Source organism: Lampris incognitus, chromosome 13 (genome assembly GCF_029633865.1).
Source record: "Lampris incognitus isolate fLamInc1 chromosome 13, fLamInc1.hap2, whole genome shotgun sequence".
Taxonomy (NCBI): domain Eukaryota; kingdom Metazoa; phylum Chordata; class Actinopteri; order Lampriformes; family Lampridae; genus Lampris; species Lampris incognitus.
In genome coordinates, this window is record NC_079223.1 from 6,236,715 (window position 1) to 6,259,568 (window position 22,854).

Below are 22,854 nucleotides of genomic sequence, written 5' to 3' on the forward strand. Positions count from 1 at the left end.
TCCCACAACCATCTTGTAAACCTTCCTTTTAACTCTTGCTGGTACCCTTCTGTCGCAAATCACTCCCAACACACTTCTCCACCCACTCCAACCCGCCTGCACTCTCTTTTTCACCTCTCTTCTGCACTCTCCATTACTTTGGACAGTTGACCCCAAGTATTTAAAAACCACACCTGCTGACAGGTACATTCACTGGGGCGTCCGGGTGGCGTAGCGGTCTATTCCATTGCCTGCTAACATGGGGATCCCGGTTTGAATCCCCGTGTTACCTCCGGCTTGGTCGGGCATCCCTAGAGACACAACTGGCCGTGTCTGTGGGTAGGAAGCCGGATGTGGGTATGTGTCCTGGCCACTACACTAGCGCCTCCTCTGGTCGGTTGGGGCGCCTGTTCAGGGGGGAGGGGGAACTGGGGGGAAATTGTGTGATCCTCTCACGTGGTACGTCCCCCTGGCGAAACTCCTCACTGTCAGGTGAAAAGAAGCGGCTGGTGACTCCACACGTATCGGAAGAGGCATGTGGTATTCTGCAGCCCTCCCCGGATCGGCAGAGGGGGGTGGAGCAGTGACCGGGATGGCTCGGAAGAGTGGGGTAATTGGCCATGTACAATTGGGGAGAGAAGGGGGGGGAGGTCCCCCCCAAAAAAGGACATTCACCATGCCCTGTATACACCAAACATTGTGCAGTTGGCTGTGATTTGTGCAGTGCACCTTGAGTCATGAAAACAGGGTCCTTAGTTTCAAGATGCATGATGTCAGAGGGAGGTAGCGTAAATTACCTTACTGTAGGCCTATAGATTAACTTAAACACACATGCAGCACACTTTGAGAGACACATATTGTGGGTTTGTACCGAAGCAGAAAGCATATTGCAATTACCTTGCTCTATTTTTGGTGGAAAATGTGTAATATGATTAAGAGAGTCCTTTTCAAGAATGCAGGCTCTTTTCTTTCCATGATTGTTTTGTGAAATACGGAGACAAGTACAAATGCTTTTGGCTGGCGAGAGTCTCAGGGTAGCTACAAATAAGGACGACGCAGCTCACTACCATACTCTCTACTGGCTTCTGAGAAACGCTGGAAACGTCTAATCTCGACAGAGATGCTCTCAAATGTCTGCACTTCTGCTGAGACCCAGCAATTAATAACAGCCATCAGAATTCATATATTATTCCACTGCCTTCACCAAATACACACACACACACACACACACACACACACCGGCAGAAGAGAGAGATGGATAGGGAAAAGGGAGGTAACCTTTCGAAGAGCTTGAAAGCGAGTATAAAGCGCAGTCTGGAAAAGCAATTAAGCAATCCTGTTTCAACTTGAACGTGGAATATAACTTGTATGGAAAAAGGCTTAAGTCCAAATGAAAATCTATGAGTCAAGCACGAACGCTGTCCTCCTCTCAAGTAGAAGGTAGTAGGTGAAACTGATATACGCTGCGACACAACGCCGCAGTACAACTGCTGCCGAGCCGTCTTGGATCTCTACAAGGATTTAACGGGACCCTTCCTGAGCGAGAGTCAGGACGGCGTGTCTTGAATACCTGCAGATGAAACATCAGTATTGATAACTGCAAAGCCAGCAGACACAGATCATATCGAGTTGCAACACAAGATCGAAGACTTGTGCGACACTATGACTTGACTGAGTACAAAGCAGCGACCCCCGAAGGTCACAGTGCCGCTCCCTGCAAAGCCTTTCACAGTATAAGTCCAGTGGCCGGTGTCTCTGGATGAGCTGTGTACAAGAGTTCATTTCTTTTTCTTATTTCTTAATATATATTAAAAGTCCAAAGACATGTAGGTGAGGTGAATCAGCCATACTAAATTGTCCCTAGGTGTGTGTGTGTGTGTGTGGGCCCTGTGATGGCCTGGCAGCCTGTCCAGGGTGTCTCCCGCTTGCCGCCCAGTGACTGCTGGGATAGGCTCCAGCAGCCCCGTGTCCCCATGTAGGATAAGCGGCTTGGATAATGGATGGATATATTTTTTATTGGTGAAAAACAAGCAAATAATAAACACAATACTGTGTTTACAGGTCACCATTTTTAATGTTTTCTTTTCCCCACCCACCCACCCACCCACCCACCCTTCCAACCCACTCCACCCCACCCAACCCAACACCTGCACCTCAACAAAAACACACAATACAAAGGAAAAGAATGTATATATATAAAAAGGGGAAGACACCGATAAACACTGACCATCCATCCATCCATTGTCTGAATCACTTATCCTGCTCTCAGGGCCGCGGGGATGCTGGAGCCTATCCCAGCAGTCATTGGGCGGCAGGTGGGGAGACACCCTGGACAGGCCACCAGTCTTTGGACCGTGGGAGGAAACCAGAGCACCCGCAGGAAACCCACACAGACACAGGGAGAACATGCAAACTCCACACAGAGGACGACCCCTAAGGTTGGACTACCCCAGGGCTCGACCCAGGACCTTCTTGCTGTGAGGCAAGTGCGCTAACCACTGCGCCACCCCAGTAAACATTGTCTCCCCCCTAATAGCTGACATCAAAAACAACAACAACAACAACAACAACAACAGCAGTAATAATAATGAGTGCATTGAATAAGCAAAGATAACAAAATACTTGTATAAAATAAAAAAAATAAAAAAGGTATGGTCAATTGAGAGTTAACTAAAAGAGTTAAAAAATTTTAATTTCTTTATGAGACATTTTCTGCAAAGCTAATATTTGAAAAGTGTGATATTGCGTCCGGCAAAGACCAACGTCTCAAGACGAAATGAAGTGCATTTCTGTTGACAGACCTTGCGTAAGAAAATCCTTCCACCCGACGACCACACAAACTGACTTTAACTTGGAATGTTTAGCTTGAAATTACTCGTTTGCGGATGCTGCTATATAAAGTGACTCTCAAGAGAGTCAGAAACTGGCAGACAAAACCAAGTGTTACCAAATGGAATCACGGCGCACTGCATAGTAATTATACCACAGTAGTACTATATGAAGAAGTAGCAGTAGTCCATCTGCTACATAATAATCATATCATAACCAAGGTTTACAAGATGGTAGTGAGACCAGCTATGTTATATGGTTTGGAGACAGTGGCACTGATGAAAAGACAGGAGGAGGAGCTGGAGGTGGCAGAGATGAAGATGATAAGATTTTCACTGGGAGTGACGAAGAAGGACAGGGTTAGGAACGAGTATATTAGAGGGACAGCTCAGGTTGGACGGTTTGGAGACAAAGCAAGAGAGGCAAGATTGAGATGGTTTGGACATGTGTGGAGGAGAGATGCTGGGTATATTGGGAGAAGGATGCTGAATATGGAGCTGCCAGGGAAGAGGAAGAGAGGAAGGCCAAAGAGGAGGTTTATGGATGTGGTGAGGGAGGACATGCAGGTGGCTGGTGTGACAGAGGACGATGCAGAAGACAGGAAGAGATGGAAACACATGATCCGCTGTGGCGCCCCCTAACGGGAGCATCCAAAAGCAGAAGTAGTAGTAGTAGTAGAATCATATTATAACCAAGACTACATGTCATGTTGAGTGCACTGGTGTAAGTGTGCCTTAGATCATCAAGAAGTGGAGAACAGAATAATCACTGTGGAAAGTAGGTTCGAACTCCTCACCCTATCTCTAAGGCTGAGCCCAGACACCCTATGGTGCTACCTCCGTAGGGTGTCGGGGCTCAGCGTTAGAGATAGGGTGAACATCTGATTAGGATGCCTCCTGGACACCTTCCTTTGGAGGTTTACCGGGCACGGCCAACTGGGAAGAGACCCCGGGGTAGACCCAGAACTCGCTGGAAGGACTACATGTCCAATCTGGCCTGGGAACACCTTGGGATCCCCCAGGAGGAGCTGGAGGGTGTTGCTAGGGAGAGGAATGTCTGGAGTGCCCTACTTAGCTTGCTGCCACCGCGACCCTACCCCGGAGAAGCGGCTGAAGGTGAGATGAATGAATATCAGAATAAGGGCGTAAAATGTCAGTTGCGGGTAAAAGGAGGACACACTAGCTGACACCGATGATGATGATGTTTAAGTTATCCCGGGCACGAGAATAACTGCTTTCCTTGCATTGGCTGGACGCTAACTCTCCCTGTTTTCAAGTGGCTTTGTTGGGATGCTTTTAAATACTGTTGCTCATAAACGTAGAAGAGACGCATCACAAACTCTGGATATGCTGCAGGAGCCTGAGCCATCACAGGGCGGCGCCATCTGCGTTCTTTTTCGGGTTGTGCAGATGGCAAAGCCCACTCAGCCGTTAGCAAAAAAACAGTGGTTAGCGCTGATGCCCCCCCTCTCCTCCCTCAACCCCCCCCCCCCACACACACACACACACACATACATGCAGTTCGCTGACAGTGGTAAGCATGAAGAGTGACGAAAGTGTTAAAAGAAAGCGCACAAATGACGCCAGGTCACATGGGAAGAAGCTTAATTTTCAGATTTGAATACATAGGGAACACTACTGGGGAGCCACCGAATGATCCATCCATCCATCCATTTTCCGAACCGCTTATCCTGCTCTCAGGGTCGCGGGGATGCTGGAGCCTATCCCAGCAGTCACTGGGCGGCAGGCGGGGTGACACCCTGGACAGGCCGCCAGGCCATCACACACACACACACACACACACACACACACACACACACACACACACACACACACACACACACACACACTCAGACCTAGGGACAATTTAGTACAGCCGATTCACCTGACCTACATGTCTTTGGACTGTACATGCAGACACGGGGAGAACATGCAAACTCCACACAGGATGACCCGTGACGACCCCCAAGGTTGGTCTACCCCGGGGCTCGAACCCAGGACCTTCTTACTGTGAGGCGACCGCGCTAACCACTGTGCCACCGTGCCGCCCACCACAGAATGACATCAAAACGATGGACCCCCTCCCTTTGACAATTTTTAGGTGGCAAGTTGGCAACAATGCCACATTTTTATCACAACATAAACATAGCAGGATAGTCCAGGGATGGAAAAAAAAGTCTAAACCGTTTTATTTTCTTTTTGGGTAACAGCTAGTCACCTCGTGAATTTTTGCAATCAGTTTTTGCTAAGAAAACAACCAAAAATATTTGGCGCATCACTCAGCAGTATTATCATAAGACCTGAATTTTTTTATTTTTTTATCTTTCCGTTTTCTCCCAATTACCCTACTTTCCAAGCTGTCCCGGTCTCTGCTCCACCCCCTCTGCCGATCCGGGGAGGGCTGCAGACTACCACATGCCTCCTCCCATACATGTGGAGTCACCAGCTGCTTCTCACCTGACAGTGAGGAGTTTCACCAGGGGGACGTAGCGCGTGGGAGGATCACGCTATTCCCCCAGTTCCCCCTCCCCCCCAAACAGGCGCCCCAACCGACCAGAGGAGGCGCTAGTGCAGCGACCAGGACACACACCCACATCCGGCTCCCCACCCGCAGACACGGCCAATTGTGTCTGTAGAGACGCCCGACCGAGCCGGAGGCAACACGGGGATTCGAACCAGAGATCCCCGTGTTGGTAGGCAACGGAATAGACCGCCACACCATCTGGACGCCAGGCCTGAAACTTTTTAGTGGGTACTTCAAGTATTAAGTATTTATGTTTGTAAACCCAGATGTTACACTGTGTACAAGGGTTATTAGTTAAGTTCTCACATTGTACTGTAGCGTACTTCCTCCCCTTTCCATAGTGTTAAAGAAATAGGAATTTGTGGGAATGTGGTCATTGTACATGGTTACCATAACAACAGCATAACAGCACTGCATACTTATTCCGGAGAGGGAAAGTAGGTGTAGCCTTTCAGTGGTGCCACCCGCAAGTACTGAACTCGCTGCAAACTTTTTTACGTGAACCCCTGCAGCCGGATGAGCCAGCAGCAATATAATATAATACAGTGACCAACCACAGGCATGCAGAGGGGCTATAAAACTCCATTCTGCCCTCGGAAGTTACCCGGGCTACGACATGCCATGATGTAAATCTGATGCCAGCGCACTGGTTGCAAAATATGTACGTAACGCTTTTTCCCTACACATCTATGCCCGTCAGGAGATGAAGAGCCATGCTACTCTCTGTCCACAGTTTTTGGTGTTCTGTCTATGCCCCCACTAGAAGCTCCTGTGAAATAATTGTAATCATGCCACAGGTGTTCGAAACCAAGCCTTATAGGATGAAAAGGGGAGGGGGGCGGGACTAGGTTCCCAACTGCTCCTTTCGTTTTACATTCTCTGTGACAGAAATGATTAACGTGGTGTTCTGCTGGAGCATAAAGTGTCACGTCACCAGCAGTTTTAAGTAAAGATATGTGGGACAGATATGAGGGGAGACACCGTGTCCCCCCCCCCCCGCCTGCTGCCCAGTCACTGCTGGGATCCCCACGACCCTGAGAGCAGGATAAGCGGTTTGGATAATGGAAGGATGGATGGATGGATGGATGGATGGATGGATGGATGGATGGATGGATGGATGGATGGATGGATGTGGACAGTCACACACTATCATATACACACAAAAGCCAGAGGAAGAGTGTAAGAAAGGGCTGCCGTTGGATACAATAGATTTGCCTGTAAAACCTCACCACTGCAACATGATTAATTCTTTACCTTTTCCTTACTTCAAATATGCATAAATTCAACATTTCCATCGAAAGTACAGTCAACTTGACTGAACAAATTACAATTTCTTTTTTAATTTAGCCCCCTTTTTCCCCCCAGTTGTATCCAGCCAATTACCCCACTCTTCCGAGCTGTCCCGGTTGTTGCTCCACCCCCTCTGCCGATCCGGGGAGGGCTGCAGACTACCACATGCCTCCTCCGATACATGTGGAGTCACCAGCCGCTTCTTTTCACCTGACAGTGAGGAGTTTGGCCCGGGGGGATGTAGCACGTGGGAGGGTCACGCTATTCCCTCCAGCCCCCCCCCCCCGAACAGGCGCCCCAACCAACCAGAGGAGGCGCTAGTGCAGTGACCAGGACACATACCCACATCCGGCTTCCCACCCGCAGACACGGCCAATTGTGTCTGTAGGGATGCCCGACCAAGCCGGAGGTAACACGGGGATTCGAACCAGCGATCCCCGTGTTGGTAGGCAACAGAATAGATTGCCATGCTACCCGGACGCCCCATAAATTTCAATTTTTGTGATAGGTGAAACTAGAGATGCACCGATACTGATACTGGTATCAGATACTGGGCTGATACCAGGCTAAAATGGACTATTGGTATCAGCATCTGAGATGACCAAAGACTAAATTCTGATACCAAAAACCACAAGTAACACAATGAAATGGCTTGATTTTCTGCACTTTTGGCTCATGGAAGTCTGTATTTCTTCAATGGTGGGTAAAATTGATTCTATCTCAATTATTTTGCTCATTCAGCCCAAACAAATGGTCTAAGTCTGCACTGTTCAGCAAAGACTTTTGGATTGGATTGGTACTCTGTACTCTCGTGTTATAAAGTTATTTGCAGGCTCAGTGACTCTGATAATGTAATCATCATGAGTTTAACAAATACAAGATTCAGTGCCACACGCTACCAGTCCCGGCAGTGGGACCACTGGTACAGCTAACTCCTTGTAAGACTGATTTGTTCCTTTTGTGTTGTTTAATTGTGTTTACTCTGTATTCAGGAATCAGGAACATTTATTTGTCGTTTCATTTCATGCACTTGCGTACATGAAATGAAACGAAGACAAAAACACATCCAAACCACAACAACACATATATCCAAACTACAAAAACTACAAAAATGCATACCCAACATTTAAAAAAAACCCAAAAAAACAATCCACTGTCCAAGAGAGCGAACACCAGCCAGGATGACTGTTGGAACTGCCGGTCTGCATGGGCTAGCAGTTAGCTTAGCCTGCCCCGCTTCTGCAGGCCGTGGTCGCTAGGCCCACAGGACGCAGCAGACCAAGCTCTCCCAGCCGATCCATGGCCAGCTCTCCCAGCCATCAAATGAAGACACAAACTTAGAAGCAGATGTGGACAAAGACACTGCATGGACGGTACTGGCTGTGGCCGCCGCAAACATAAGTTTGCGCCACCACCTTCCCACACCAGTACTGGGTGAGGCCGCTGCAAATGTGAATTCGCGCCACCATCTGGGGTTATTGTCTTTCACCAATAGTTCCTATCTTTTATGGCTTCATTTTTTTTTTATCATGTCTTTGTCTGTTATAGACCCTGAATCTGCAATAAACTTTTGAGTTGAGTTGGGTTGAGAGTTGATCGGTATTTGTAATGGCCGATACTTAAAGATTCGTACTCAGAATCAGTATCGACGGGGAAAAAATGATATAGGTGCATCCGCAGTGGACGTTAACATCGTTTTCACATGCTCTTCTCATTAGGCTGCAGCATGTTGGATGTTTGCCTCCCAGTTGAAAACAATCCGTCTAACCACTGGGCCACCCTGCTGCCCCATGTAATCTCGTACACATGTAGGTAAAAAAATCCACTTATCATTATCATCATAAGCAAGAAGAATCACGGTAGATGCTGTCAACACAAAATAAGAGGAATGTGTGATGATTCTCAACTTACACAGTTGTCTTCGGAGCCTGAAGCGATGTATCGGCCACACGGTGAGATGGCGGAAGAACATGAATGGCAGCGATTCAAATGGTTCTCGTACCGCCGCACACACCTGAGCGGAAAATGCACACAGTGAGAAACCTTCTGAGGTTTTCAAATCAAAACAAGCCTGACATCAGGACAGAGAAGAATAATTGCCCGGTGATATCCCAGTGCCACGTGGTTTTCCTCGGGTTCCAGTCGATTTACGTCAAGTCAAGTAAGGGGAAATTACTAACAGCGAAAGCAATGGGAACATTTTAACAGAACAAGCGCCACTGAGGAGATAACTCTTAAGTGTGAACAGTGTTAAATGTATCGCCTGAAAATCAAAGTACATGGTGACATATTTGCACGTTGCTCATAAATACTGTTGAAATGGATAACTGAAGTCATAACTTCTGTGAACGAGAACATTAAACGACTGTCGCGTGTTGGCCTCCATTTTTGTATAGCACACTGGTAGAGAAAATCAAGGAGCAGAAATGCAAAAACCTATAGCCTTCACCTTTCAGTGAGTGCTCAGCAGGCACCCACTTTGGAGAACAGGAAACTCACATGAATCAAGAAAAACGTAGGAAAAAATACTGGATAAGATGAGGAGAGCCTCCCTAGTGTGACTGCTATACTCATTCATTGGGTTGCAACAGCATGAAATTGTTTTACCAATGCTGCTGCTGCAGGCTAACCGGTTTAGCTTCTCCTGACGGACAGATGTGTTGTCCCGGTCAGGGATTTCACAGGTCCTGGTGAGAGCCCTTTTATTGACTTCACATGCTAATCTTATAAAACCCGGCTTAAAGTAATTCCTTCAAAAACGGAGACCATGAAATTCATTTGATAGAGTTCAGTGAGCACAATCAATATAAAAGTCCGTTTTGGAGCTTAATATCGGTCCATTGTTCTAAAACTGAGAAAACCCCGGAGTTAAAGCTAAACATGTGTGGCTCAGCCATGCGGAGGCTCCCATGTCATACGCCAGCTGCTCTGCTGTCATAAACAAGCTTCACATCTCATCATTTTGAAACCCATCAAAACATGTGACAAGAAACAGTCCACCCGTAAAGCCAAGCCTCTGCATTCAGGGACAAGGGTTTGCAGTAAAGACACAGTCTGTCACGCTCGCACTGATAGCGGCTCATTCTTACAAGGTACAGCGTATCAGTGACATTCATCTGGTTTTCTAGGTCAGAATGTGGATCCAGTGTTTTGACTGAGAGAAAGGAGGCTGGCTGAGTCCCACGTGCATTCTCGGTGTTATATGAGTGATGACTATCCGGCCTTTGCCTAATGAATAACACAGACTGCACTGGAGGGTCCAGTGCTCTTGGGGAAAAGCCATTAAGGTTACTCAATCCACCTGGGTATTTGTAGTCAGCCGTCAATATAATCAGTCAGCTAATGGTTGCTCATTACCTGCAGGCCTACCAGACTACATCTTGAGCCTTATTTCTCCTTATCGATGCATATCAGCTGATGAGAGCATCGCCCCCTAGTTTTCGTTCATTATTTTTATTTCCTAAGTGATAAATGAAGTAGTAGCACATAATTCTTGGTAAACTCAAAGCATCTCCTTATTGGCGTCCGGGTAGTGTGGTGGTCTATTCCGTTGCCTGCCAACATGGGGATCGCCGGTTCGAATCCCTGTGTTACCTCTGACTTGGTCGGGCGTCCCTACAGACACAATTGGCCGTGTCTGCGGGTGGGAAGCTGGATGTGGGTATGTGTCCTGGTCGCTGCACTAGCGCCTCCTCTGGTCGGTCGGGGTGCCTGTTCGGGGGAGGGGGAACTGGGTGTAATGGCATGATCCTCCTACGCGCTATGTCCCCCCAACCCGGTCTCACAAATCTGCATACAAACGATATTACACATTGCATGCAATGCATATGCCAAAATCCAATTTTGCGTGCAGATGATACACCAGTCCTTTCCATCAACTTCTGTGGAGAGCTGATGCGTCCAAATACCACGCATCATCTTGAACGGTCATGACATCACCAGCGAGGCTCAGTTCACCCAGTTCACCAAAAGCGCGGGCATCCACAACCAGGGTTAGGGTCAGGGTCAGGGTCAGGGTTAGGGTCAGGGTTAGCGCCAGGAGTAGGGTTAGGGTTAAGGGTACGGTTAGGGTCAGGGTTCGGGTTAGGGGTAGGGTTAGGGTCAGATTCAGGGTTAGGGTTAGGGTCAGGGTTAGGGTCAGGGTCAGGGTCAGGGTTAGGGTCAGGGTTAGGGTCATAGGTAGGGTCAGGGTCAGGGTTAGGGTTAGGGTTAATAAAATAACTAAAACACTACCATTAATACCATGATTTAATTACAAAAAAGATTGTTTCCCCTGCTTACCTGCTTGTGGATGTCCGCGCATCAGGTGAACTGGGCGAACTGAGCCTCGCAGGTGAACTGAGCCTCGCTGGTGAACTGAGCCTCGCTGGTGAACTGAGCCTCGCGGGTGAACTGAGCCTCGCTGGTGAACTGAGCCTCGCTGGTGAACTGAGCCTCGCGGGTGAACTGAGCCTCGCGGGTGAACTGAGCCTCGCGGGTGAACTGAGCCTCGCTGGTGAACTGAGCCTCGCGGGTGAACTGAGCCTCGCGGGTGAACTGAGCCTCGCTGGTGAACTGAGCCTCGCTGGTGAACTGAGCCTCGCGGGTGAACTGAGCCTCGCGGGTGAACTGAGCCTCGCGGGTGAACTGAGCCTCGCTGGTGAACTGAGCCTCGCGGGTGAACTGAGCCTCGCGGGTGAACTGAGCCTCGCTGGTGAACTGAGCCTCGCTGGTGAACTGAGCCTCGCGGGTGAACTGAGCCTCGCTGGTGAACTGAGCCTCGCGGGTGAACTGAGCCTCGCTGGTGAACTGAGCCTCGCTGGTGACATCATGACCATTCAGAGTGACGCTTGGTATTTGGAAGCATCAGCTCTCCACAGAAGTTGATGGAAAGGATCGGCGTATCATCTGCATGCAAAATTGGATTTTGGCGTATGCACTGTGTGCAATCTGAAAGTGCAGTATCGTGTTATTTGTACACAGATTGGTGAGACCGGGCTCATCCCCCTGGTGAAACGCCTCACTGTCAGGTGAAAAGAAGCGGCTGGCAACTCCACATGTATCGGAGCAGGCAAAAGGGGGGGGGGGATCCACAAAAAAAAAGAGGAAGAAAGAAGCATCTTCCTATTCACTGAGGCTCTACTGACCTTCTCATTATGGCGGAGAGTTAAGCATTATTTTAGCAATTTGTGCACCGAAAGACTTCTATCGATCCTTCTATGCAGTCATATAATGGTATAGTTGATGGTAAGAATTTATCAGAAGATAGAAATTCAACCAGATTTAAGGGAAATACATCATTGTACTAAGGAGAAACAGACCAGCATGTGTTCTCCTTCAACCCAAGATCCAGACTTTGGTGTCTGAGCAGGTCTGATTTCAAATAGTGCTGAGCACGGCTGTACAGAGCCTCACACTGAGACCCCGGACTAATTGATGGAAAATGCCTTGTTTAAGGGCCTGCTACATCACGTAAAAATACATGGGGGTACATATGCACACACAATGAAGCTGTATAAATGGTTCCTACCTCCAAAGTGTGGCTACGTGATCTAACCAGTACGTTACACTTGGAAAGGATGAGACAGGTCTTAAAGGGCAGACTCCCACAATAAAACACAATTTGGCAAGCCCTCATATCACACCTTGCACATAGAAGTTCCTGAGTTGCAGCCTATACTTACACACCGTTTAATTTTACTTAACGAGGAAATGAGCGAGAGAAGGGTAGGAGACGAGGAAACAGGAGAGGTTTAGGAAGATGAGGAATACTAAGTGGGAAGATAAGGGTTGGAATGAATGTTCCCAGACTGCCTTATCAGAGTTATGTTCCTATTCATAGACTTGGATTTATTTCATGTCTTTTATTTAGTATATATACGTATATATATGTTTCACGTCATCTGTTTTACATCTGTAAATGTGCATGAATATAGCTTTATACTTCTCTCACATAAATCAAAATGAGCACTGACACAACGATGTACTCAATCACAATCAGAAACACTTTATTTGTCGTTTCATTTCATGCACTTCCGCACATGAAATGAAACAAAATATAATTTCCCCCAGCCCACAACAGTACAACACAAAGACAAAAACATATAAACCGAGAACTACAAGAACACATATCCAAATTAACACATATATCCAAACTAAACAACAAAAAAAAAACCACTGTCCAGGAGAACGAATGCCAGCCAGGGTGACTGTCGGAACTGCCGGTCTGCATGGGCTAGCAGTTAGCTTAGCCTGCCCCGCTTCTGCATCCTGTCAGACCACCCTTGGTGTTTCCTCTTCAGGCGCAGCTTTGGTCAGGGCCGTGGTCCCTGGGACCACGGGATGCAGCGCACCAGTCTCTCCCAGCCGATCCAACAACAGCTCTCCCAGCCACACACCTTCGACACACCTCCCCGCACTCCACATGACGACACTAAAAACACAACCAAGGCTAGGCGAGGCTGCCGCCAGACCGCCCTCGGTGTTATCAGAACTGCCGGTCTGCATGGGCTAGCAGTTAGGTTAGCCTGCCCCGCTTCCGTGTCCTGTCAGACCGCCCTCAGTGTTACCTCTTCGGGCGCAGCTCCAGGCAGGGTAGTGGTCCCTGGGCCCACAGGACGCTGCAGACCAAGCTCCCCCAGCCGATCCAGCGCCAGCTGTCCCAGCCATCAGACGAAGACACGAACTTAGACGCAGATGTGGACAAAGACACTGCATGGACGGCACTGGGTGAGGCCGCTGCAAACGTGAATTCGTGCCGCCGTCTCCCCACATCGGAAGCAAAACTATCATATACTATATTATATATACTGCACGTATAATCTTCTTTGGCTCAATAAAAGATATCCCTCCATCCATCATCCAAACCGCTTGTGCTGCTCTCAGGCTTGTGGGGATGCTGGAGCCTATCCAGCAGTCATTGGGCGGCAGGCGGGGAGACACCCTGGACAGGCCGCCAGGATTTGGAGGAAAAAAAAATGAAGCCGTATAAAGCAACACAAGGTGGCCGAAGAAAACAGTGCCAGTCTTTTACCAAGTCAGTGGACTCTTTCTGAACTGGTGTGTCTCCACAGGGTCAGACAGCAGCTTCATAGTGTAAGTGTGTCAGTGGAGAGCTGCCGACAGCTGTGGCCAGCGGACAGACAGCATCTTTCTGAAATGGGAGACGTCAGGAGGTCGCTACGAGTCTAAAATAGCAGAGCTGAGGACAAATGAAGAACGTAGTTTCGGGAGTTTTCCACTGAGCGAAATGTACAATTCATATCGTGGGTTTTCTGGTTTGATCAGGGTGATTGAAAAGCCACTGTGGGAATATTAACCCCGGAGTTCAACCCGTTTTAACGTGCCAGTAAAGCGGAGATGTGTATTTAAGGAGAACACTGCTCTATTAACAATGTCACACAATAGGCATGGCACAATGGAGCGACTTAACACAAACCATAGGCTTTTTAACAGGGCAGCCATTTACCATTACTGTTTACGGCCCAGTGTAATAACATAATGGCTGCACGCTTTAATGAGTGTCCAGGCTGCACAACAATTACTGACTTCCTTTTGTCTTGATAAAATGGAAAAGACCCAACCAACCAAAATGAGAAAGGTTGAAGTAAATATGACTGCTAATTTTATCAGCCGTATCCTGTGAGAGCACGCCTTGGGTACTGGTCTCGCAGACCGCCTGCTCGATTTTATGTTCCACTCTGCCCGCCAGGCAAATTTCTAGACGCTCGCAACTTGGGACCGAGGAAACGGCGTTCATTTTCACCCCGGTCCGGGTCAGCCCTGCGCTTCATTACAACAACAAGATTACAACTGTTGAAAAAGGGGGCATAAACACAAGTTTGAAAGCACAACTTTTTTTTGTTTTTCATGGATTCTTACGCAAGAGGTCAGGCACAGCCGGCCAGCACGGTGTCCACCATGTGGTGTTTTGTCCCTTATCTCATACGACGTGTCAAACGATTAGAGACGTCTCGCTTTTTGGAAACAATTAAACGGAGTAGGGGAAATAAAATAATTCCACTTCACCGCTGCGTGTGCCCGGTTATGTTATTCTTACGTAAGCTACGCAACAATGTGCGTAGATAAATCAAAGCAGCGGTTAAACCTTGGCTGGGGAAAAAAAAATGGAGGCCCGGCCTCTCCATCATAGCCTAGCACTCCCACCCAGCCTGCTGCGGGACAGGGGGATATAATATAGCATGAAGGAGCTGCGGCTCCCTAATTTCGCTCTACTAAATGCACTGACCCACTGTGTCCAACAGACGTGTTTCCGTAAACCCGAAGCTGTCTCTCTCTCTCTCTGTTTGGCTATAATATTCCCAGATTTATGGTCCATCGGAGGCCAGTTAAACAAGGCTGGCAAAGTGAAGTGCACCTATTAGTTCACTGTAGAAACCAAACTCTCCGGAAAGCATTTTAGTCCACGGGACAGTTTCTCCTGCCCGCATGTCAAGCACGCCGTATTTCACTTGTGACATGCTAATTAGCTATTGTTAAAGTAAACAGCCGCAACAGAAAGGCGAGTGATTTGTGGAGAGAGAGAGAGATTAACAAGTTTGTTTTGTTTTTTTGTTTTTTCCCCCCCCTCTATTTCTCCCCAATTGCAGCCCGGCCAATTACCCCACTCTGCTGAGCTGTCCCGGTCGCTGCTCCACCCCCTCTGCTGATCCGGGGAGGGCTGCAGACTACCACATGCCTTCTCCCATACATGTGGAGTCACCAGCCGCTTCTTTTTACCTGACAGTGAGGGGTTTCACCAGGGGGACGTAGTGCGTGGGAGGATCACACTATTCCCCCCCAGTCCCCCTCCCCCCGAACAGGCGGCCCGACCGGCCAGAGGAAGCGCTAGTGCAGTGACCAGGACACACACCAACATCTGGTTTCCCACCCCCAGACACGGCCAATTGTGTCTGTAGGGACGCCCGACCAAGCCGGAGATAACACGGGGATTCGAACCGGTGATCCCCGTGTTGGTAAGCAACGGAATAGAGCGCTACGCCACCCGGACGCCCCAAGATTAACAAGTTTAACACATATTACGAATCAACAGCTTCATGTCTGTGACCAACATCAACCGACTTCAATTCTGCGGGAGGAAACATTTTGCTGATCTAGCAGCTCTTGTTCCCTGTCTCGAGTTCATGTCACCAAGTGCTGTTCTTCACCGGTCTGTTCTTCACCAGTCTGTTCTTCACTAGTCTGTTCTTCACTGGTCTGTTCTTCACTAGTCTGTTCTTCACCGGTCTGTTCTTCACCGGTCTGTTCTTCACCAGTCTGTTCTTCACCAGTCTGTTCTTTACTAGTCTGTTCTTCACCAGTCTGTTCTTCACTAGTCTGTTCTTCACCAGTCTGTTCTTCACTAGTCTGTTCTTCACTGGTCTGTTCTTCACCGGTCTGTTCTTCACTACTCTGTTCTTCACCGGTCTGTTCTTCACTACTCTGTTCTTCACCGGTCTGTTCTTCACCGGTCTGTTCTTCACCGGTCTGTTCTTCACCGGTCTGTTCTCCACCAGTCTGTTCTCCACCAGTCTGTTCTCCACCAGTCTGTTCTTCACCAGTCTGTTCTTCACCAGTCTGTTCTCCACCAGTCTGTTCTTCACCAGTCTGTTCTTCACCAGTCTGTTCTTCACTAGTCTGTTCTTCACTAGTCTGTTCTCCACCAGTCTGTTCTTCACTAGTCTTATCTTCACCAGTCTGTTCTTCACTAGTCTGTTCTTCACCAGTCTGTTCTCCACCAGTCTGTTCTTCACTAGTCTGTTCTCCACTAGTCTGTACTTCACTCATCTGTTCTTCACCAATCTGTTCTTCACTAGTCTGTTCTTCACTAGTCTGTTCTTCACCAATCTGTTCTTCACCAGTCTGTTCTTCACCAGTCTGTTCTTCACTAGTCTGTTCTTCACTCGTCTGTTCTTCACCAATCTGTTCTTCACTCGTCTGTTCTTCACCAGTCTGTTCTTCACCAGTCTGTTCTTCACCAGTCTGTTCTTCACTCGTCTGTTCTTCACCAGTCTGTTCTTCACTAGTCTGTTCTTCACTAGTCTGTTCTCCACCAGTCTGTTCTTCACTAGTCTTATCTTCACCAGTCTGTTCTTCACTAGTCTGTTCTTCACCAGTCTGTTCTCCACCAGTCTGTTCTTCACTAGTCTGTTCTCCACTAGTCTGTACTTCACTCATCTGTTCTTCACCAATCTGTTCTTCACTAGTCTGTTCTTCACTAGTCTGTTCTTCACCAATCTGTTCTTCACCAGTCTGTTCTTCACCAGTCTGTTCTTCACTAGTCTGTTCTTCACCAATCTGTTCTTCACCAGTCTGTTCTTCACCAGTCTGTTCTTCACTAGTCTGTTCTCCACTAGTCTGTACTTCACTCATCTGTTCTTCACCAATCTGTTCTTCACTAGTCTGTTCTTCACTAGTCTGTTCTTCACCAATCTGTTCTTCACCAGTCTGTTCTTCACCAGTCTGTTCTTCACTAGTCTGTTCTTCACCAGTCTGTTCTTCACTAGTCTGTTCTTCACCAGTCTGTTCTCCACCAGTCTGTTCTCCACCAGTCTGTTCTTCACTAGTCTGTTCTTCACTCGTCTGTTCTTCACCAGTCTGTTCTTCACTAGTCTGTTCTTCACTAGTCTGTTCTCCACCAGTCTGTTCTTCACTAGTCTTATCTTCACCAGTCTGTTCTTCACTAGTCTGTTCTTCACCAGTCTGTTCTCCACCAGTCTGTTCTTCACTAGTCTGTTCTCCACTAGTCTGTACTTCACTCATCTGTTCTTCACCAATCTGTTCTTCACTAGTCTGTTCTTCACTAGTCTGTTCTTCACCAATCTGTTCTTCACCAGTCTGTTCTTCACCAGTCTGTTCTTCACTAGTCTGTTCTTCACTCGTCTGTTCTTCACCAATCTGTTCTTCACTCGTCTGTTCTTCACCAGTCTGTTCTTCACCAGTCTGTTCTCCACCAGTCTGTTCTTCACCAGTCTGTTATTCACTAGTCTGTTCTTCACCAGTCTGTTCTTCTCTAGTCTGTTCTTCACCAGTCTGTTCTCCACCAGTCTGTTCTCCACCAGTCTGTTCTTCACTAGTCTGTTCTTCACTCGTCTGTTCTTCACCAGTCTGTTCTTCACTAGTCTGTTCTCCACTAGTCTGTTCTTCACTAGTCTGTTCTCCACCAGTCTGTTCTTCACTAGTCTTATCTTCACCAGTCTGTTCTTCACTAGTCTGTTCTTCACCAGTCTGTTCTCCACCAGTCTGTTCTTCACTAGTCTGTTCTCCACTAGTCTGTACTTCACTCATCTGTTCTTCACCAATCTGTTCTTCACTAGTCTGTTCTTCACTAGTCTGTTCTTCACCAATCTGTTCTTCACCAGTCTGTTCTTCACCAGTCAGTTCTTCACTTGTCTGTTCTTCACTCGTCTGTTCTTCACCAATCTGTTCTTCACTCGTCTGTTCTTCACCAGTCTGTTCTTCACCAGTCTGTTCTCCACCAGTCTGTTCTTCACCAGTCTGTTCTTCACTAGTCTGTTCTTCACCAGTCTGTTCTTCACCAGTCTGTTCTTCACTAGTCTGTTCTTCACCAGTCTGTTCTCCACCAGTCTGATCTTCACTAGTCTGTTCTTCACCAGTCTGTTCTTCACTAGTCTGTTCTTCACTAGTCTGAGGAGGAATAAAACCTATTTCAAACTCTGAGCTATAGGACACTGACACACAACTGTAGCTCTGAGAGACCAAATAGTGGCTGCACATTTCATTCCAACCCTCAGCTATGGTCATGAGCTTTGGGTAGTGACCGAAAGGGTGAGATCGCGGATACAAGCAGCTGAAATGAGTTTCCTCCGTAGGGTGTCTGGGCTCAGCCTTAGAGATAGGGTGAGGAGCTTGGACATCCGGAGGAAGCTCGGAGTAGAGCTGCTACTCCTTCGCGTCGAAAGGAGCCAGTTGAGGTGGTTCAGGCATCTGATCAGTCTGTTCTCCACCAGTCTGTTCTTCACCAGTCTGTTCTCCACCAGTCTGTTCTTCACCAGTCTGTTCTCCACCAGTCTGTTCTTCACCAGTCTGTTCTTCACTAGTCTGTTCTTCACCAGTCTGTTCTTCACTAGTCTGTTCTTCACCAGTCTGTTCTTCACCAGTCTGTTCTCCACCAGTCTGTTCTTCACTAGTCTGTTCTTCACCAGTCTGTTCTTCACTAGTCTGTTCTTCACTAGTCTGAGGAGGAATAAAACCTATTTCAAACTCTGAGCTATAGGACACTGACACACAACTGTAGCTCTGAGAGACCAAATAGTGGCTGCACATTTCATTCCAACCCTCAGCTATGGTCATGAGCTTTGGGTAGTGACCGAAAGGGTGAGATCGCGGATACAAGCAGCTGAAATGAGTTTCCTCCGTAGGGTGTCTGGGCTCAGCCTTAGAGATAGGGTGAGGAGCTTGGACATCCGGAGGAAGCTCGGAGTAGAGCTGCTACTCCTTCGCGTCGAAAGGAGCCAGTTGAGGTGGTTCAGGCATCTGACCAGTCTGTTCTCCACCAGTCTGTTCTTCACCAGTCTGTTCTCCACCAGTCTGTTCTTCACCAGTCTGTTCTTCACCAGTCTGTTCTTCACTAGTCTGTTCTTCACCAGTCTGTTCTTCACTAGTCTGAGGAGGAATAAAACCTATTTCAAACTCTGAGCTATAGGACACTGACACACAACTGTAGCTCTGAGAGACCAAATAGTGGCTGCACATTTCATTCCAACCCTCAGCTATGGTCATGAGCTTTGGGTAGTGACCGAAAGGGTGAGATCGCGGATACAAGCAGCTGAAATGAGTTTCCTCCGTAGGGTGTCTGGGAATCTGATCAGGATGGCTCCTGGGCACCTTCCTTTGGAGGTTTTCCAGGCACGGCCAACTGGGAGGAGACTCCGAGGTAGATCCAGAACTCGCTGGAGGGACAACATGTCCAATTTGGCCTGGGAACGCCTTGGAATCCCCCAGGAGGAGCTGGAGAGTATTGCTGGGGAGAGGGATGTCTGGAGTGCCCTACTCAGCTTGCCGTCACCGTGACCCGACCCCGGAGGAGCGGCTGATGATGATGAATGAATGAACATTTCATTATTGACACGTTTGGACTGATTTTTGAAACCTTAGGGAACGTGCCATGAACGCAGATATCGTAAGTGTCTTCACTTCCCCCATTGGCTGCAAGTGGAAATATATATATATAAAAAAAAAGCCAAAGAAAACAATAATTTATCTGTTCCTGGCTGTAATCCGGGGGTTACTCTTGAATAAGGTGATGTCAAGCTTGGCTTCTGAAGAGACAAAGTAAAAATTAATAGGGACAACCCAAACGAAGGCGAGCTCATAGAGATATTGCATCTGCACATCCATATGTTTCACTTCAGATGAATTTAGTCTGGAGTGAGATGCTCGATGACAGCTCTCAGAACCAGAAGTTGACCTGGAAACCGGGCCCAAATATTTATTGGAGTGGAATAAGATTTTGACAGAGTCTGGAACCGGAAGATGAAAATGGAAGAAGTCTCAGACATGAAAGAATGAAATACTTATTAATGGATTTTATTGAGCCAAAAGGAACATTGTGAAATCCATGGGACGCTCATTGAATTAACATCCTTATATGGATATCTGCTAATGGAGAGCAAAAGAATAAGTAGCAGCGGGGCTGATGGTCTGACACTGAGAAAACTGTGATCTTACTCATTAGCTCAGGAATGTTGGAGACCAATATTGACTTAATGTGAAGGAGAGGAAGGATGTCTCCCGTGAATGCACTGAATAACCAACAGTGATCGCTCATGGAAGTGAAGTGCAGCAAATAACCTAAGTAAGTTAAGGTCTGAAACACATTTCAGGGAAATTTTGTTGCTCATCATTAAAAGCAGGGCTTGGAAGACTCCCACTTAAATTCCTCATATCCCCATATTCCTCTGACGAACAAAGAAAAAACAAATCTGTCTGACTCGAGAAATTTGTTTGCATATGAATGTGTCACAAACTGGTTGAGTTACATGTGTCAGACCGTCTTCTGTCACAGTGGTACGCTGTGCAGTCTGCACAAGATTGTTTTTGCTTTATTTATTTATCCATTTGTTTGTTTGTTTGTTTGTTTTTTAGTGGCTATTTTTAGCGGTGGAAGAAAACTGCAACCATTCAGAACAACTCAGTGTCACATTGACCGAAAGCAATCTGCCCCAAGTGGTTGATTAACGTAACCAAGCCCCCCCCCCACCACCACCACCCAAATTCTTTAAAAAAAGAAAATGGGCCATAAATGTAAGATTAATAAATGTAAGACTGCTATCTTCAAGATATATAAACTATCAAAGACAGTGGTCTGAACATTGGTAAGGTTTTTAGTTGAAAGCTGATCAAAAAAGTACACAAACTAGGGCGTCCAGGTAGCGTGGCAGTCTAGTCCGTTGCCTACCAACACGGGGATCACCGGTTCGAATCCCCGTGTTATTTCTGGTTTGGTCCTACAGACACAGTTGGTCGTGTCTGCAGGTGGGAAGCCGGATGTGGGTGTGTGTCCTGGTTGCTGCACTAGCGCCTCCTCTGGTAGGTCAGGGCGCCTGTTTGGGGGGGGGTGGTACTGGGGGAATAGCGTGATCCTCCCACGCGCTACATCCCCCCTGGTGAAACTCCTCACTGTCAGGTGAAAAGAAGCGGCTGGCGACTCCACATGTATGGGAGGAGGCATGTGGTAGTCTGCAGCCCTCCCCGGATCGGCAGAGGGGGTGGAGCAGAGACCGGGACGGCTCAGAAGAGTGGGGTAATTAGCCAGATACAATTGGGGAGAAAAAAAAGTGCACACTTTTTTTGCAGATGTTTTTTTTTTTGTGCTTCATCTCACTTTCACGTGTTGCGTTGCCATGGATACCTCCCGAAAACATGGCGGCTCCAGCAGCACAGATCCCTGTCAGGTTGATAAAGGCTACTGTAAGGTAAGGCACGCGTAAGCTAGGCACGAGAAGGTGGAAGGAGCAGTCTGGTGAAAATTATTTAACTGATTTTTAGGGGGGCAAATGATCCATGAATTACTTGAGAATGTTAGGGGGTGACTGACAACGGTATTTGCCCAACGTGCAAAAATAAAATGCAGAGATGCAGCAAATGTCTTTGGCTGTCTCACGACAAATATGGAAAACGTACTAAACAATTTAATAAAGACAATGAAAATAATGCAAAACGGAGCACAAAAAGAAGGGAGAAAACGTGTAACTGTAACAAAATCCTTTCTGATATTCTTTCAGTTTTCATTGAGGGTAATTTCTTCAAAGAATCCCCCTTTTTCCCCCGTAATTGCACCCCGGCCAATCACCCCACTCTTCCGAGCCATGCCGGTCTCTGCTCCATCCCCTCTGCCGATCCGGGGAGGGCTGCAGACTACCACAGGCCTCCTCCCATACATGTGGAGTCGCCAGCCGCTTCTTTTCACCTGACAGTGAGGAGTTTCACCAGGGGGACGTAGCACGTGGGAGGATCACGCTATCCCCCCCCCCCAAACATGCGGCCCAGCCGACCAGAGGAGGCGCTAGTGCAGCAACCAGGACACATACCCACATCCGACTTCCCACCAGTAGACACGGCCAATAGCGTCTGTAGGGATGCCCAACCAAGCCGGAGATAACACGGGGATTCGAACCGGCGGTCCCCGTGTTGGTAGGAAATGGAATAGACCGCCAGGCTACCTGGACACCTGCTGTATGTCCTTTTTGAAAGTGTCGTCCCTTTGCATTTTGTCAAAGATACCGGATATGAGCTCCTTCTTGACCTGTTTGATTTCCTCTATGTGGCTCTGCTTTGAAAAGCAACGCTGGCTGGAGTGGCAGGATCCTGTAAACGCCGCTCACTTCCTGCCGAGGCGGAGGTTTGACTAGTGCAACTTCACGTCCAACCCTGTGCGTAGGAGAGTGACATGTCCCCATCACTTAAATACAAAACCACACCCCTGGATTTACAAATGACTGGTGCGACCCTATCTCCGCCATTAAACGAATAATTTAACCCATCAAACACTGTTTGCAGGCCAGAAGAGTATATTTAAACATGTCCCCATGGTCTCGTGGTACTTTAGCAGACCTCACTCCATAAGCACTCTGAATGTAACAGCACAAAATGGGGCGGCACGGTGGCGCAGTGGTTAGCGCGGTCGCCTCATAGAAAGAAGGTCTTGGGTCCGAGCCCCGGGGTAGTCCAAGCTTGGAGGTCGTCCCGGGTCGTCCTCTGTGTGGAGTTTGCATGGTCTCCCCGTGTCTGCGT

General features: G+C 47.9%; 1 protein-coding gene across 1 annotated transcript in view; it reads right to left on the minus strand.

Moving 5' to 3' along the window:
• The window catches only part of wdr27 (WD repeat domain 27), a 119,674-nt gene that overhangs the window by 41,802 nt on the left and 55,018 nt on the right, over positions 1-22,854 (minus strand). Inside the window, exon 23 of the mRNA XM_056292255.1 lies at positions 8,533-8,635. Within this exon, the coding sequence (XP_056148230.1) occupies positions 8,533-8,635 (103 nt within the window). The remainder of the gene's footprint in view (positions 1-8,532; positions 8,636-22,854) is intronic.